The 17,216-nt window shown below is 45.0% G+C and overlaps 1 protein-coding gene across 1 annotated transcript in view; it reads left to right on the top strand.

Annotated features, from left to right (window-relative positions):
• Positions 1-853: 853 nt before the first annotated feature.
• Positions 854-17,216, top strand: part of LOC147703600 (follistatin-related protein 1-like) — a 128,860-nt gene continuing 112,497 nt past the window's right edge. Inside the window, exon 1 of the mRNA XM_086929522.1 lies at positions 854-911. Within this exon, the coding sequence (XP_086785648.1) occupies positions 854-911 (58 nt within the window). The remainder of the gene's footprint in view (positions 912-17,216) is intronic.

The following is a 17,216-nucleotide window of genomic DNA, read 5'->3' as shown; positions in this document are numbered from 1 at the left end:
GGGAGTAGTTGATAATTGGGGGAGGAGTGGAGAAGCAGAAGTGGGGGTAGCATATTAAAAAAAAAATCAGAAAAGGGCATATTAGACATGTTCCGGAGAGGTGGGGAAGAAAGCAATCCAGGCAGCAAGGGAATGAGGGCAAACTGAATGGGGAAGAAGCACAAAGGAAAAAGAACTAGAAAGCACATGAAATCCCATGTTTTTTTAGGCTGCTATCGCAGGTAAACTGGTGCTGTGCACTGTTTGCACCAGCTTGTGAACGGGGAGGTAAATGTATCACGACTTTGGCTGCGATAAAGTGCTGTTACTTAAGCGATAGCTCCCTGTGAATATGCCCCTTAGTGGGAACGGTTGACAATTGGGGGAGGAGTGGAGAAGCAGAAGTGGGGGTAGCATATTAAAAAAAGCAGAAAAGGGCCTAGCAGACATGTTCAGGGGACGTGAGGAAGAAAGCAATTCAAACAGCAAGGGAAGGAGGGCAAACTGAATGGGGAAGAAGCACAAAGAAAAAAGAGCTAGAAAGCACATGAAATCCCATGGAGTCTTTATAGGAAAAGAAAAAAAAAGTAATTTACTGAATGCAGCAACGTCAGCAGCAGAAAGGTACAAGTCAAACGATCCGCACACTATGAGACTGAAACTCTCCGCGGAAGGACAAAAACAAGCAAAGGGAAAACAGTCAATAAATCAAGAAGAGACAACTAGGATCAACAAGACATTGAATCATGTAAAATGGTCTGACCCTTAATGAACTCTGTGTCTAATGAAAAAAATAAGTCTGTCCAATATCTAAAAAACAGAGAATAAAGTCAGCAAATAGGGAGGCTAGTGGCTTAGCTTATCAATAAACACCATGGGTATTAGTGCAAATCACAGTATAAATTCCTTGAAAACAGTGGAGGATGCCCAAGGTAAACACACCAAGGTACCCTAATGTGAGCTGTCACAAAAAAGGACAATTTCCATTCTAACACTTTACCACCACATCCCACAGTGGCAGGCACTTCAAATGTATCTTGTACTGCATGGAATTAACAGTGGCTGACCAAACTGGAAAGATTAGGGCAGTGCTATCTTCCTTAAATGTGATCTGATGAAGTTGGTCAGTAAATGATAGGAAACCAGTTTCTCTTCATCTACCAGCATGATTGGCACAATTAGAAGGGGGTGTGCACTTGTAGCAGGGACTGGAGCGATTGCCTTGGAGTAGACTCCAGGAATTTAGTCAGGTAGAACAGATTACAAATCGGGCAGCATTTTCCTGGGTCTGCAGCATTTAGTGATGGCATTTTTAGGGAGGGTACATCATTGCCTTCTTGAGGCTGGAAGCAGATGGCCTGAGGTCACAAATATGTTAACTTCTATGGTGACCAAATGGCTGAAGTCTGAGATTTACTGTAGAGAAAGTCCTAAATGTGAATCACATCGAGAGCAGATGACCTGATTCTGACTAGTGAGGGTGATGGTTTCTGTTACTCACTTTTATAAACATCTGAAAGTGGTGTGGGGACCTGAACCCTCCCAGGGGACAGTATGTAAAGGTTCTCTCCTGTGAGAGACCTTTAAATGGAGAAGCCTATGTCTGTTATTTTAGCTTATGTGTAATCTCTCAGCTTTTCACAAGTGCTAGCACAGAGTGGGAACCAGTTTGGATTCCATTACTGTCCCAGTTAATCCTCCCTGAAACCAGATGCACTTTGTTGATCCAGGGATATATGCAGTACTGCTCCTTAGAGTTTCTGTTACTGCACAGCCAAATCTTTGAGCCAGGGCTCGTCACAGCGATGTTTCTAAACACTGCTACTCTACAATGTGATGCTGAATATACCTCTTCTGCTAAATATCAAGGAGCAGATTTACAAGAAACTGTTGCATCTGTAGAGATGCGTCCGTTTCCTTGCGCCAGCCTGCGAAACCCTTGCGCCACCATGGATGCGCCTTATTTACAAAACGTTGCACCATGGCGCAAGGATTCTGATGCATCTTTTGGTGCAAATGTCAAGCATTGCTGGAGTCATGTTGCAAGCATGACGCAACTTCAGCAACTTCCTTGCGCCAGCCTGCGAAACCCTTGCGCCACCATGGATGCGCCTTATTTACAAAACTTTCTTCAATGGCGCAAGGATTCTGGCACATCTTTTGGTGCAAATGTCATGCATTGCTGGAGTCGTGTTGCAAGCATGGCGCAACTTCAGCAATGCATCTTGAGGCCTATTCTCACTACACTGCGTCACCCCTTACATCTGCTTCAAGCAGGCGTAAGGTCTTGACGCAGTAGCGTCCTAGATGTGGCGCAGTAAAATCTTGTAGATTTCACTGTGTCACATTCTCAAGGCTATAATGCGTGGGAATGCCCACCCTGCACACATTATACCTGATGCAGGTATAATGTGACACTGGGCTTTACAACCTGATAATCTCCCTAGATGCGTCACTTTGTAAATTGGCCACATTTTTTACATCACTGTTGCATCACAAAAATAACGCAACGGTGGAGTAAAAGTGTCTCAATGGGCTTGTAAATCTACCCCCAATTCTTTAGCAGGGCCCCAGCTGTGACCAGGAGACATTGCTACATGATACAATAAGAGGTAGCCTAGATGGAGGAGGCACCCTTGTAGCACACCTTTTCCTGGTAAATGCTCACCTCCATCTCCTCAACAAATAAATACCCGCAAAGGAACATGCGCCCTATTGAGAAAAGCCCAACTGTCCCGGCAGTGAAATCTGTGATATAAGATAAATTGCTATATGGCCTGCCCTGTTTTTGGGCCCACTTTACATTCACTTTATGAAAACAAACCTCCCAAATGTTTCTTAAGAACAAATGAGAAATGTCCATGACCTTTAGGGAATTATTTCCATGGATGTCACTTTCCTCATCCTTGGTTCACAAGCATTGAATGCAAGTGGTTGCCTCCTGGCTCTAAGTAGTGCTGGGCTTTTGCACCTCTGATCATGATGGTCTGTGAAAAATATGCTTTTGGTAGAGGGGTTTTCACTAAGGAGCACATGGAGATTTCACCATCAACAAAACCTTAGCTGCTCCCCCACATCCAAATGGGGCTCTGAAACTGCAGGTTTGACGGATAGGACGCTATGTACATTTATGTTGGGGGTCAGCTTCACCCAGTAGTGAGCTTTGACTATCATACGCTCATGCTGCAAAAGCATTGCTGCCGCATTTACCTCGGGTTGTCGTCTACTGTTCAGGAAGCTGACTGTGCTGCTCGCTGCAGATGATAACTATTCTAATTTCAGGATAAACACCAAAACTGCATCTGTCATAAACACAATGTATTCTTAAACCCATACGCTGGTCAGGTGAGGACGCCAAGCGTCCATCATGCATCTTTTTCCCTTGTGACACTCAGGTGTATACACAAGGGGTGCTTCTTGCAAGTCAAGGCACATTACTGCTCTAAGCAGTCAGCCTCTTACTTACTCAGACCTTTAAGGTGAATTTACTTTGTTAAGATAATATTTAAAATTAAGGTCTGAAAGAAAGCACTCTGCTTTCGGGAAGAGAAGTTGTGAACCGGTACCTTGTTATAGGTTGTTTAAAATGGTAAAGATGAAATGTTAGGCTTGACATGTATTAACATGTTCTTTAGTGAAGCTATTCGCCCATACAACGTAATGTCTCATTTCTGAGTTGGAAATATTTCTGGACATAATGAAAAAGGTTGTTGGAAACATTATTTAAAAATATCAATTTTGGCTTCAGGCAGAGTTGGACTACTGTGCAATGCTTACAGAACTGTCTGTTCTAACCTTACTGAATTACAAGAAACATATAGATGGGAAGCAAACCTCATGCCACCCCAAACAACAGTAACAAGCATTAGCAAAGCCAATATGTCTGATATTTGTTTTAGTCTTGGGTGGGGTTTCTATTACACAGAGTAATCGGAGTAATTTTGGCAATCCTGCATTACTCCTTGGCGCTAAATTACCAATAATTATGTGATTTCTTCGCTTTGCATAATTAGGAGCAATTCGGAGGAAATATCCTACAGCTAGAACACATTTACAGAGGTGAGCCACCCCTCACACTAGGTATTCATGTTCTGCTGCATTCAGTGCTGTTTCTTACCAGAACATTAACGTGTGAGTCTATTTTGGATGCAACGGTGCAGTGTGAAGTAAGAAAATAGTGCTAAATGACAATATTAGGTTGGGAGAATCTTACCCAAAAATCACATTTGACGAGTGCTCGTGGCTTCTTGTGCTTGCTGTTCGTATTCTGTGGCATTTAACCCTATTTCTTAGAACAAAATGCATCCTCACATGTATTTTTAGATGTGAGAGAGCCTTTTTGCTCTAAGAATTAGCACTGAACTCAACATTACAATAGTCATACCAGGGGAGTTGGTTGTGGCAGTTTTGATATTATCAGCTTCTATCATGCTGCCCAACTGCAACAAGCAGTGGAATGGAATGGTGGAAGAGCTGTGTGATTTGTTTGAAAGAAGGAACTGTAGCAAACACTTTTTATATTATATGCCATTTCCTATGGGGTAAGACTCTATATCAATATAGTGCACATAACAACGTGAAAAAGCAATAATAAATTTCAAAAATAGTTTTTTTATAAAAATATAGTCAATTTTATTTATATTTTTCTCTTTTTATCTATATCAAATATATGTCCATTTATAGTTGATTCAAGATATTTATAACATTTTATATAATTGTATCAACCATATTTACAAAGAAAAAAGCATGCAAAAAAGGGGGCACAAATCAATATCAAATGACTAGATGGATTGAGGGGCTATTGAAGTAGGCAAAGCGGTGAGTTGGAACACTACGCGTGTTTCGGCTACTGCCTTCATCAGGAGACCGTCATTTGCAATAAACCATCACTGATCCACGATGGAAAGTATTCAATGTCAATGAAACGATCACTTGCGAATCTACATATGTAGTATATTTAATTGAGTGTCTTTGTGGAAAACGATACTTTGGCAGCACATTATTCTCTTTAAAAAAACAGATGTTAGAACACATCAGGGCAACTCAAAACAAGGATACTACTTATGCAGTGGCCAAGCAAATGATGACACATGAAGAGAAAACGTGGCAAGACTTGCCATTTTCTGGAATTGCAACAGTTCCAATACACGAGAGGGGAGGCAACAGGAAATTGAACCTAAGACGTTTGGGGGCAGATTCATTAAGAAGTGTGCTTTCATTCCCCCTGTACAGCAGTCCATGATTAAGGGGCGTACCTGCCTTGACACGAGTCGGACAAGGCAAATTGTAAGAGGAAGCCCTGAATGTGTGCATCTGCAAGGTAATCATACCGGAAGGTGAGAAAGAGCGTTGTGTGCCCTTCCAGAGCTCAAGGGCAATTTGTTTGAACTATCAATTGCATGGCTGTTCTTGGCCGTGGGGAGGAGCACCGCTGTCATCCAAGACTACAAGTCAGTTAAAGGAGTGACAAGGCTTTGGAGGGGAATCTTTCTTTCTGTAAAGCACGCTCTTCTAAGGGTGAAAATATGCATGCAAACCGGATATTCCTGCATACTAGAGGATATAATTGAAGCTTTCATACACATAGGGGGACTAAGCCTACTTAAGGAATTGTACTTACTCACTTCTTGCGGACTGCATAATTTCCAAGTGAAACCAGTCTATGTTAGCCTAGTGAAGGAAATTCAAGTTACTGTAACAACGATTAGTATTACTTTTCAGGATCAGTAGTGGGCTGAAAGATGCAGCACTGAGGTCTCTCCTGATAACAGGTGAGTAAATCAGAATTCGAAGTTCGGCTGATTTTAGAGGAATTTTTTAAAGTTCCAAAACTCCACACCTAGAAAAAATGTCCTAGTGAAACCAGTCAATGTTAGCCTATGGAGGGAAATTCAAGTTACTGTAAGTATGGTTAGAATTACTTTTCAGGATCAGTAGTGCGCTCAAAGATGCAGCACTGACGTTTCTTGTGATAACAGGTGAGTAAATCGGAATTTGTAGTTTGGCTGATTTTACAGGAATATTTTGCTCAATAGTGAAGGAAGGGGGCGGGGCCTGAGGTAACAAGTGTGCAAACACGCCCTGTGGCATGTTTTAGATTGGGGAATTAATTCCTCTTCAATCCTGAGGTCCCCTGTGAGCCAACTAGCCCACTAGAGACCTCCAGTATGCGCCAGGCAGCTGTGTTGCAGAGAGGTGCTCAGAGCACGCCCCCTTTTTACAACACTTTGCAACACAGCTCCGTGGTGCTTACTGGAGATACCTGTTGGACTAATTGCCCCCTAGGGGACCTCTGGATTGAAGAGGAATTAATTCCCCAACTTAAAAAGCACCACAGGGCATGTTTACACTCACATCACCTCAAGCCCGCCCCCTACCTTCACCACTGTAGTGCGTTCTAAGTTAGGGGATTAAGTCCCCTTGCATACTGGGGGTCCCTGGGGGACAACTAGCCCACCAGGAACCTCCAGTATGGGCCAGGGGCTGCATTGCAGAGAGGTGTAAAAAGGGGCATGACCTCAATACACCTATCTGCAACGAAGCCTCCTGGTGCGTTTGCAGAGGAGGAACAAATTCCCCTTGCATACTGGAGGTCCCTGGGGGCCAACTAGCCCACCAGGAACCTCCAGTATGCGCCAGGGGGCTGCCTTGCAGAGAGGTGTAATGAGGTCATTGCCCTTTTTAACACCTCTCTGCAACGCATCCCCCAGGCGCGTTTTCAGAGTGGGAACAAATTCCCCTTGAATACTGAAGGTCCCTTGGGGCAAAGTAGCCCACCAGGAACCTTTAGTATGCGCCAGGGGCTGCATTGCAGAGAGGTGTAATGAGGCCACGCCCCTTTTTACACCTCTCTGTAACGCAGCCCCCTGGTGCTAATGAAGAGGGGGAACTAATTCCCCTTGCATACTGGAGGTGCCTGGGGGTCAACTAGCCCACCAGGAACCTCCAGTATGCGCTCGGGAAGGTACAGAGTACAGTACAGAGTACAGTACAGAGTACGGTACTTCGTACCCCGTGATTTTAAAAATACATCTTTTGGCCTTGGGGGTCCTTGTGGGACCCCCTGAGCAGGCCTAGGGGATCAGGGTGTTTCTATCCTGCCCCCTTTGCATGTTTTGCACGTTTGTTTCACTACTTTATTGTACCTCGGTTCTCCTGCTCAGGAAGGTACAGAGTACAGTACAGAGAACAGTACTTCGTCTCTAGATATCACTATGATTTTACTTTTGATTTTCTCAGGAACTACTGAACAGATTTACACCATTTAACAAAAAGCATAATCTGCGAACCAAACTCTACATTTTTGCCAAATTTGGTGTAATTCCGTTCAGCCGTTCGGGCTGTAGCCCTGGCTAAAGCTCCCAATGGAAAATTGCATGGGGAAAACACGTTTTGGGACGCCCTTTTTTCTCGGCCCCCACTAGACGAATAACCCCCAAACTTCCAGGGAAGGAGCGGAGCAAAGCAGGCCATTTTCTTGAAGAAATTCACGAAGATTCATCCACAGGTGCCAAAGTTATTCCAAATAGAATGTTGTGGATTTCCTATGGAAACTAGGTCCTAACTATAACTACCTACTGGCGATCGCCAGTAGGTAATATATATATATATATATATATATATTTTTTTTTTGGGACTTCAATGAGGGAGCCTGATCCACCTGCTGCAGCCACACCTACTTAGGAGATGCTAAACAGCGAAATCAGCTGCAGCAGCGGAAGGGAATTGGTGGGGTCTACCTCCCCATCGATCGTTTCAAACTGGAAGCTGTTTCTTCAGGTGACGGAATATTCGAAATTCTGTTGATAAATACCTCCGTGACTGTGTCTTCCACTTGGAGGTATTTGATAATTGTGCAGCATCATGATTAGAAATAGTGGAACACTCGTATGAATAAGAACAGTGTGTTTTTTCAAAAGACTTTCTTACCAACATTCCTGCTGCATTATGGGAGACTGAGGCATCAACAGTCACGTGAACGTGAATACACATAAATTGCCTGCACGGATGCACTGCGTGAATGCTTCCTGTCCGTGATCAAGGCTGGAGGCGCCGAAACATGTAGGACTGAAAGGAGGCTTGTTGTGCGGCAACACCATGAATAAAGGTGCTTCTACTTGAAAGTGGGCCTCTTCTTTGTGCTTCGTGAACCGGAATTTGCGGGCTTCTCCGTGCCCGCCCAAGAGGCCGCCCTGAAGGGTCTGGGGCTCCCCAAACGGGGGTTTGTTTTTTGGACTTCAATGAGGGAGCCTGATCCACCTGCTGCAGCCACACCTACTTAGGAGATGCTAAACAGCGAAATCAGCTGCAGCAGCGGAAGGGAATTGGTGGGGTCTACCTCCCCATCGATCGTTTCAAACTGGAAGCTGTTTCTTCAGGTGACGGAATATTCGAAATTCTGTTGATAAATACCTCCGTGACTGTGTCTTCCACTTGGAGGTATTTGATAATTGTGCAGCATCATGATTAGAAATAGTGGAACACTCGTATGAATAAGAACAGTGTGTTTTTTCAAAAGACTTTCTTACCAACATTCCTGCTGCATTATGGGAGACTGAGGCATCAACAGTCACGTGAACGTGAATACACATAAATTGCCTGCACGGATGCACTGCGTGAATGCTTCCTGTCCGTGATCAAGGCTGGAGACGCCGAAACATGTAGGACTGAAAGGAGGCTTGTTGTGCGGCAACACCATGAATAAAGGTGCTTCTACTTGAAAGTGGGCCTCTTCTTTGTGCTTCGTGAACCGGAATTTGCGGGCTTCTCCGTGCCCGCCCAAGAGGCCGCCCTGAAGGGTCTGGGGCTCCCCAAACGGGGGTTTGTTTTTTGGACTTCAATGAGGGAGCCTGATCCACCTGCTGCAGCCACACCTACTTAGGAGATGCTAAACAGCGAAATCAGCTGCAGCAGCGGAAGGGAATTGGTGGGGTCTACCTCCCCATCGATCGTTTCAAACTGGAAGCTGTTTCTTCAGGTGACGGAATATTCGAAATTCTGTTGATAAATACCTCCGTGACTGTGTCTTCCACTTGGAGGTATTTGATAATTGTGCAGCATCATGATTAGAAATAGTGGAACACTCGTATGAATAAGAACAGTGTGTTTTTTCAAAAGACTTTCTTACCAACATTCCTGCTGCATTATGGGAGACTGAGGCATCAACAGTCACGTGAACGTGAATACACATAAATTGCCTGCACGGATGCACTGCGTGAATGCTTCCTGTCCGTGATCAAGGCTGGAGACGCCGAAACATGTAGGACTGAAAGGAGGCTTGTTGTGCGGCAACACCATGAATAAAGGTGCTTCTACTTGAAAGTGGGCCTCTTCTTTGTGCTTCGTGAACCGGAATTTGCGGGCTTCTCCGTGCCCGCCCAAGAGGCCGCCCTGAAGGGTCTGGGGCTCCCCAAACGGGGGTTTGTTTTTTGGATATATATATATATATATATTCACTGAAAAAATCATAGGTTTCAGGCCTGATATAGTTAGGAATTAGAATTTAAAAAACCTTAGAAATTCACTGAAAAAACTGTAAGTTTTATGGGTGTTATAGTTAGCTGGACATTTCACTCGTACAAAACTATTGAAATTCCTCCGATATAGTTAGTTGTATTAACTATATCTCGCGCGCCCGCAATCCACTGCTGATGATGTCACATATTACATCATTCATGACATGGTCAGTGACATCACTGATGACATCTCAAATGACATCACTGATGACATCATCCATTGAATGTGGTTTGCTTCGTTATTTAAATATGTATTATATATATAGCAATTTGCATTGAAGAATGAGTGGATATATACATATAAATATCTGGATGGAGGATTTAGTAGCAGTGTGATTGACTGTTTATTTGACTAATTTAAAGTGTCTCTAAATATATTGGATAATGACTAAACTGTGTGAACATCTGTATCACTTTGTCAGTTGTTATGAAAACTACTTCTCCAGTTGGTTACTAGCTATTTGGAAGTCTATATTAGTTATTGATTAGTTAACTGAGTATTTGTATAGGAGAGTGAATGTGTATGTGGTTCGGTGGGAGGTGTGTGACTGCCCAAAGATGTGTGAATAGTTGATTTAGTAGGTATATGACGTTAAGACTACATGTTATAACAGTTGTTTGGGTGAGTGAATTATGGGTGTGGTGATGAACAAATATCTCTCTTAATGGTACATGTCCGACAAAGTAGAAAAATAAAAGGCAATGTATGTGTCAGTTGTTGTTTATAATTAAGTATACATAGGACTCAGTGATTGTTAGCGTGACTGTATGGATAACTGTATACTTGTAATAGGAATTTTGTAACACACTAAGTATAATTTACTATCTATATGAATAGATAAAGTGGTGTTTGTATAAGTGTAGCTAAGTAATTGTTAGTATGATCCAATGTTTGCATAAGTGAATAGGATGACTTTATAAGTGAATAAGATGTGTGCTGGTGTTTAATGTCGATATAGGTGTATAAGTATATTTGATAGTGTTCTATTGATCATTGACTGCATGTATGAGTGAATCTGTAGCTAAGTGATTAGATTTGAGTATAGATCTAGGAATCACTGAGTGGGTTTTTAGAAACTTGTATCGGTGTGTAAATGGATTCAAATATGGTACTCTGTATTTTACAGTGAGTGATGAAAGGTTATACTAGGGTATGATGAGCTGTATCGTCACGTGGATGATGTTATCAGTGATGTCATCAGTGATGTCATTTGAGATGTCTACGACTGCGAGTGTCCATTGGTAGAAAAAGGATGTAAATGGAACCAAAGTGGTGGTCAAAGAGGGGATGGCGTGTTCGTCATATAGAGGAGGGGGAGGGGGTTAAAAACACTGCGCGTTGTTGTGCCAAGGTGACTCTCACTTAGGCCATGGTGTAGGTACAACATGTCGACACAGTAAAACGGGGCAAGGAGGAGTGAAGATGCGGTGTGAGTAGCACTAGAAACAGGTATAATGAAATGACGAGTCGTTCAGCAAAGGGGGTAATGATCACATGTGGGTAAGTGGTCCGAATTAACGTCAGGTCGTATGTCAATAAAGTGGGGACCGGTGGCACTGAGATCAAATGGGCCTCCAGGTAGCTCTTACATAGGCCCAAGGGGGCAAGATACAACATGAACATGTCAAAAAAAAGTTAGACGAAACAAGAAAGAGTAAAAGTGCGATGTGAGTGGCACAAGAGACAGGTATAGTGTATGGTGACAAACTTGTGTGACTAGGGCGGTAACATGCAGCAAGTTCAGACCAAATATATAACTTGAACATATTCTGACACAGGATCGAATGATAATACGAATAGATTAAAGCTCAGTGAATGTTATGAATGTGTACCCAAGGTGGTGACACACAGTTTGTTGGTGCCCAGCGTGGCCCAAAGGTGACAGATATTTTATTGACTACCTGAATAAGCAAACATGTACATAGAGTCACGGAGACAGTAATAGAGAGGCAGGATGGTTAATCTCCCAAAAAGTACAGCATTTCATGGTTGGTGTTCAATCCATGGTCCACAGTGTTCATGCACATAATCCAGCTCGCCTCTGTCCATCTCAGTTTGAGTTCTCTGTTGCCTCCTCGTGCTCCCTGTTCAATGACTTCAATACCAAAAAAAGCTAAACTTTTGTGTTGGCCTAGTGAGGGGCAAGTCGCTGCATGTAATGCTACTGGGTATCTAACATCTTGTTGGTGTAAGGCCCTGATATGTTCGCCTATCCTGTCCTTGGGTGGTCTGATTGTACTACCAATGTATTGATTCCGACAGGCACATTCAATTATATAGATCACATATCTAGGTGTACAGTTAATATTGGATCTAATGTCATATTTTCTTTTGTTGTGACTGGTGAAAGTTTTTGTCCCATGTTTCGCCCTTCTGCAGACACCACATTTACCGCATTTGTATACACCCATGGTGCGTGGGGTTAGCTATTAGGAATGTATGTTTTGAAAGGGGACTGTGGAACTAAGTCTGGTGTGTAAGGTTCTACCCCGTGTAAAGGTAATTTGTGGACCGGCCACTATGTATTTTTTAAGTGTCTCATCCGATTGTAAGGTGCTCCAATTTTTGGTCAGACACCTCCTAAGGGTATGGCTAAGACCATTGAAGTAATCATACGAATTTTGTCATTGTTGGAGCGTTTGTACAGTTTGGTGATAAGCGTGTCTTCTCTTACAATGTGAGCAATTCTATTCTCAGCTCTCTTCACACTGTATGTGGAATAGCCTCTCCTCTTAAATCTGTGTTTCATGTCAACAATACAGCTCCGAAACTCCGAGTCCTCACTACAGTTTCTTCTGGCCCTGATGAATTCGCCATAGGGTATAGCTGAGATTTGGTGTACTGGGTGAGAGGTGTCTGCATGTAACAATGCATTGCAGGATCTTTCCTTGCGAAACAGACGACTGTGGAGTTCATCATTCATAATGTACAGTTCAGTGTCCAGAAATGTAATGGAGGTGCAACTATGTTCAATAGTGAATCTCATGTCAAAATCATTCGAGTTTAGATTGACAGTGAAGTGTTCAAGTTCTACTTGGGTGCCTGACCAAATTAAAAGGCAATCGTCCATGTTGCACCTTTAGCCTCTTCTATGCTCATATGAGGCACAGTGCAGCTGCACTCATGACCAGCTGAGCTCGTCACGCCGATGGAACGTTCGCACGTGGGGATAATTACCCCGCTGTGCTGAACGTTCGAAAAACGGGTGAAGTTGTGACGAGCTCTGCTCGTCATGAATGCAGCTGCACTGTGCCTCATGACGAGCCGAGCTCGTCACAAGCACAGCAGCGCCGCATGCGCCCCCCTCCCCCCGTACAGGGGGGAAAACACCCCGCAGCGAAGGGGTATTGCCCCAGATCCACTCTGATTCAAGACATCCCATATAGAGATTAGCGAAGGATGGGGAGAATTTTGACCCCATAGCTACACCTCTTGTTTGTTTGAACCTCTTCCTGTCAAAAAGAAAGACATTTTTGTGTAGGATCATCATGATCAACATGTTGGTGTGTTGCCAAAGAGTGGCAGGTCTGTTGTTGAGGAGCCATGTGACTTCCTGTAAGCCCAGTTCTGGATTGATGCTAGTGTACAGTGACACCACATCCAAGGTGGCCAGGATCATGCCTGGTTGCCATTGTACATCAGCAAGTGTGCTCAAAATGTGCTTTGTGTCCTGTATGTAGGAAGGTAAATGCCGTACCATGGGACCCAGGAAGAGATCAACAATTTAAGTGTTTGCATACCTTGGGCAAAGTATAGAGACATGGAAAGGTAGGTTTGAACACTTTCATGTAGATGAACTTGTCGTCATCTAAAAGACCATCTCTATGCCATTCCGCTAGGTGTTTGTTGATGGTGTTAGCTAAGTGTGCTATCGGGTTATATGTGAGTTGTACATAACATGTGTTGCCATAAAGTTGTGTCATGATTTCATTGTTGTAGTCACAGCGGTTCATGACAACCACATTGCCACCCATATCAGCTTCTCTGATCTGAATATCAGTCTCTTTCTCCAATTCTTCTAAGGCTCACAGTTTCTCCTTGAAGTGAGTTGTCAGGGTACTTATGTCTGTTTAAGTCCGCCTACGGTCAAATCTGTCCATGTCGTCGAGTACACGTTTATAAAATAGATCAATAGGGTTGCCGACTGGAAGGGAGGGTGTCCATTTTGATCTAGATTTTAAACCACTCGCAACCCTTTAGTCAGTCTCAATGTTAAGTTCATCAAAAAGTCTCTCCAATGTGTAGGGAGACTATTCTTAGTCTGTGAGTGATAGCAATAGTTTAGTCGCTTGTACATCTTCAATGCTCGGTATGTTAGGCATATTATCACACATAATGTTTATGACACTTTTATTAGCAGAAGAATTCCAAGAGAAATGTTTCTTCAGCTTGAGCACTCTGATGAACCTGAACAGATCTATTTTTAATCTACAGATGTCACCTGTTTCATTTGGATTAAAGCTCAACCCTTTGCTTAAAAGTGAAACCTTGTCATGCATGAGGGTTTTTGAAGAGAGGTTGACTACTTGTACCCCTAGTCTCTCCATGTCTATTTGTTCCTCCCGTTCCCTGACCTCAATTTCTTTCTGTATTCCTCTTTGTCTACCTCTTTTGCCTCTTCAGATTTTATATCTTGGCCACCCCGTATACCTGGATGTTGGACTTGGCTCTTTTTTCCAGGTTCACCCCTGAACTTTTTGCCTGAAGCTCTGACATGGTGGTAGTGATTTTATGCCTCTGGGCACTTCAACACTGTGGCCCAGTGTAAAGTGCGTGCACGCTCTGAGTGTGTGTAGTGAGATTGGACTGCCCTCCCAAAGGAATGCATGGGGGATATGTGTGTCCATGGTAATTCCTGGTATGAGAGGCGCGCAGGGGCGAGTTTAATATGTATGAACTCGTGAGCATACATGCTGTGCAATGGTGTGTACAATTTATGGTGCCTGGTGGAGAAATGCCACTTTTAGAAGTTGGCATTTCTGTGTACTGTGAGTCTTCCTGCCTGATGTGAATTGCCTGTCTGGCTTGTGATTGACAGGAGCTGAGAGGTGTGGGTGGCTCAAGGAGCCAGGGCGAGTCAGCCCAGTGGTGAATAGAGAGATCTGCATCTAGATGGGAGGGAGGAGTTGCATCTGGGACCTGAATAGGGCTGTGCCTTCCCTCCACAATGCTGGTGCTGCCCCCTGTGGTGTGTCTGATCACTGAGCCTCCACCTGACAAAGGTGAGAGGATCTGGGAAAAACAAAGTGCTCCAAATCCCCTCTAAACCAGTTCTGATTGGTATCCCCAAGCCCTGTGCTGTGACACAATGGGATTTTGTAGTATAAATATTGGGGTTGTGACCCCATGAAAATGTTCCTGTTTGGGTGTGCTGTTCCTGATGGAGGGGAGATTGCAGCTGCTGGGGCCAAGGATGAACCACCATGCGAAATACCTCCCTGCTGGAGGGCCCTGTGTGCTGGCCCCTGGGCCCAGCTATGCCCCTCAACCTCTCCTGGACTTTTCCTAAAGGAGCTGTGGCTCCTAGCCCCTGGGAGCGCTTTATTTTACTTTCCCCTTGGAAGAGGAGCATGGGCTTTGCAGAGCGGTGCTGCCTGGCCCTGTAGAGGGAATCCTCATTGGAGGGATTCCCCCATGATGGCTTCTGAGCGGGAGCCCACCCCGCTGATTTATCATGCATGCAGGTGCCCAACAGGCTTATTAATTTTAATTAGGAGGGAGCCTACCCCTCATTGTCCGCCTATGTTTCTATCTTAAAGCTGGTGCCCACCCGCACTTGACCGAGTGAAGAAAGTCACTGCCGCGGCTGCTACCTGAGGAAACCACCATAAGCGTGGAAGGGTATGCTCAGATGTGAGTCCCTTGCTCACTGCACCATCAGGATTCAAGCCAGCCGGGCCGAAGACGGCTGTAATGCCAGAAACCGGTCCCCGGAAGCTTGTTTCCTTTCCAGTAAAAGAATTGGCTTGGTAGTTTGGTCTGCCCTGTTCCCATGATGCACTGGGCCAGGGACAGACTAATTTGCATGTAGCCAGGTTCTGAGCTGGGATGGTGCAGTGAGCTAAAAAACGGTGATGGATCAAGCCCTGATCTGTTGACTGGGTAGGAGTGTTCTGCTTAATTCAGATACTCTGTCCATCACCACCCCCTTTTCTGAATCGTTTTGTCCACCATAAGCGTGGAAGGGAATGCTCAGATGTGAGTCCCTTGCTCACTGCGCCATCAGGATTCAAGCCAGCCGGGCCGAAGACGGCTGTTATGCCAGAAACCGGTCCCCGGAAGCTTGTTTCCTTTCCAGTAAAAGAATTGGCTTGGTAGTTTGGTCTGCCCTGTTCCCATGATGCACTGGTCCAGGGACAGACTAATTTGCATGTAGCCAGGTTCTGAGCTGGGATGGTGCAGTGAGCTAAAAAACGGTGATGGATCAAGCCCTGATCTGTTGACTGGGTAGGAGTGTTCTGCTTAATTCAGATACTCTGTCCATCACCACCCCCTTTTCTGAACCTGAGGAAAAGCAGCGCCACAGAGAAAATTGGAAGTCAGGCAGCCCGATGCCTGGAACGTGGCGGGACTTCCGCTTGAGGAAAGGAAGTCCTGCTTGCCGCCAGAGATCCGCCCGGAGCCTCCCAGGCTCCGTCTAGAAGTCCCGGGTCCCACGAGGGGACCCGGGTGAAGGGAGGAGTGCGGGCGGAGTGTGGGCGGAGCAAGCAGCGACCCTGCTGGCCTCTGCAAGAGTAGTCCGGTGAGTGGAGCTGGTGCGGAAGGGGCGCGAGGCACATTGCCTGTGCGTGCCCCTCCGTGCTGGGTAGAAGAAGTCTCCAATCAGCTCAGTGAGTGGAACTGAATCTTGCGATGTTTGGGGGGGTGTTGAGGCACAATGTTGGTGCCAGCCTCCAGTGTTGTGCTGATTTTCACAGTGGCGCCGCAGTTCCAGGCCACTGCAACGTCTTGGGCATTCGTTTTCGGAGTCCTGGAGTGGGGCTCCAAAGCGCATTGTGTGGCCTGATGACGGCCCAGACGAGTTCCCCCGAGGCACATTGACTGTGCCTGGCGCAGTGTAGGAGTCATATAGTTTTTAGAGCCCCAGTGGGACTTGAGATGCACGTTTAGTTTTAGTGCTTGTTTTAGCTGGCCATCTTTCCCAGCTGCCCTGCAAGAGCGCAGGCAGCTGCAACGTTTGAGGGCATTTTTGGCTATAATGAGAAGAAAAAAGGAGTTTGGTACCCTCCTGTCCTGCCCCAGCGCTTGGCGCCCGGTTGCTCGTTGCAGTGGCAGCTTTAGACCTGACTTTATGGACAGAGGGCACAGAGAATGCCCAGGTCTACGATTCCTTCAGCTGCGCAGTACTTATTGCCAGCTGCTCCGTTTAGGCCCTCATTTGATATTCCCAGCAGCCCAGCAAGTAGTGGGCAGCTGCCACGTTTAGGTTGGCGCAGTGGTGCACTTTGGATTTCGCTGCATAGGCAGCAGCCCTGACATTCTACACACAGGGCATTTGAGCCCCTTTTGAGATGGCCAATGGGTCAGGGGGACAAGAAGGTTTTTAGGGCGCCAGGCCCTAATGTAACTTATGCCTTTACTATGGTCTTTTTCTTAGGAGACTATGTGCTAAATGTGATTTATGTGGTGCTAGGAAATGTGATTCATGTAGTATGATTAATGCACCCTGTTTTATACCTCTAAATGTGTTTTTAATGATTATGAGGTTGTTTTGTATATCA

Source organism: Lissotriton vulgaris, chromosome 7 (genome assembly GCF_964263255.1).
Source record: "Lissotriton vulgaris chromosome 7, aLisVul1.2, whole genome shotgun sequence".
NCBI lineage: Eukaryota > Metazoa > Chordata > Amphibia > Caudata > Salamandridae > Lissotriton > Lissotriton vulgaris.
The sequence above is the reverse complement of the archived record's forward strand: the minus strand, read 5'-3'. Positions and strand labels throughout refer to the sequence as shown.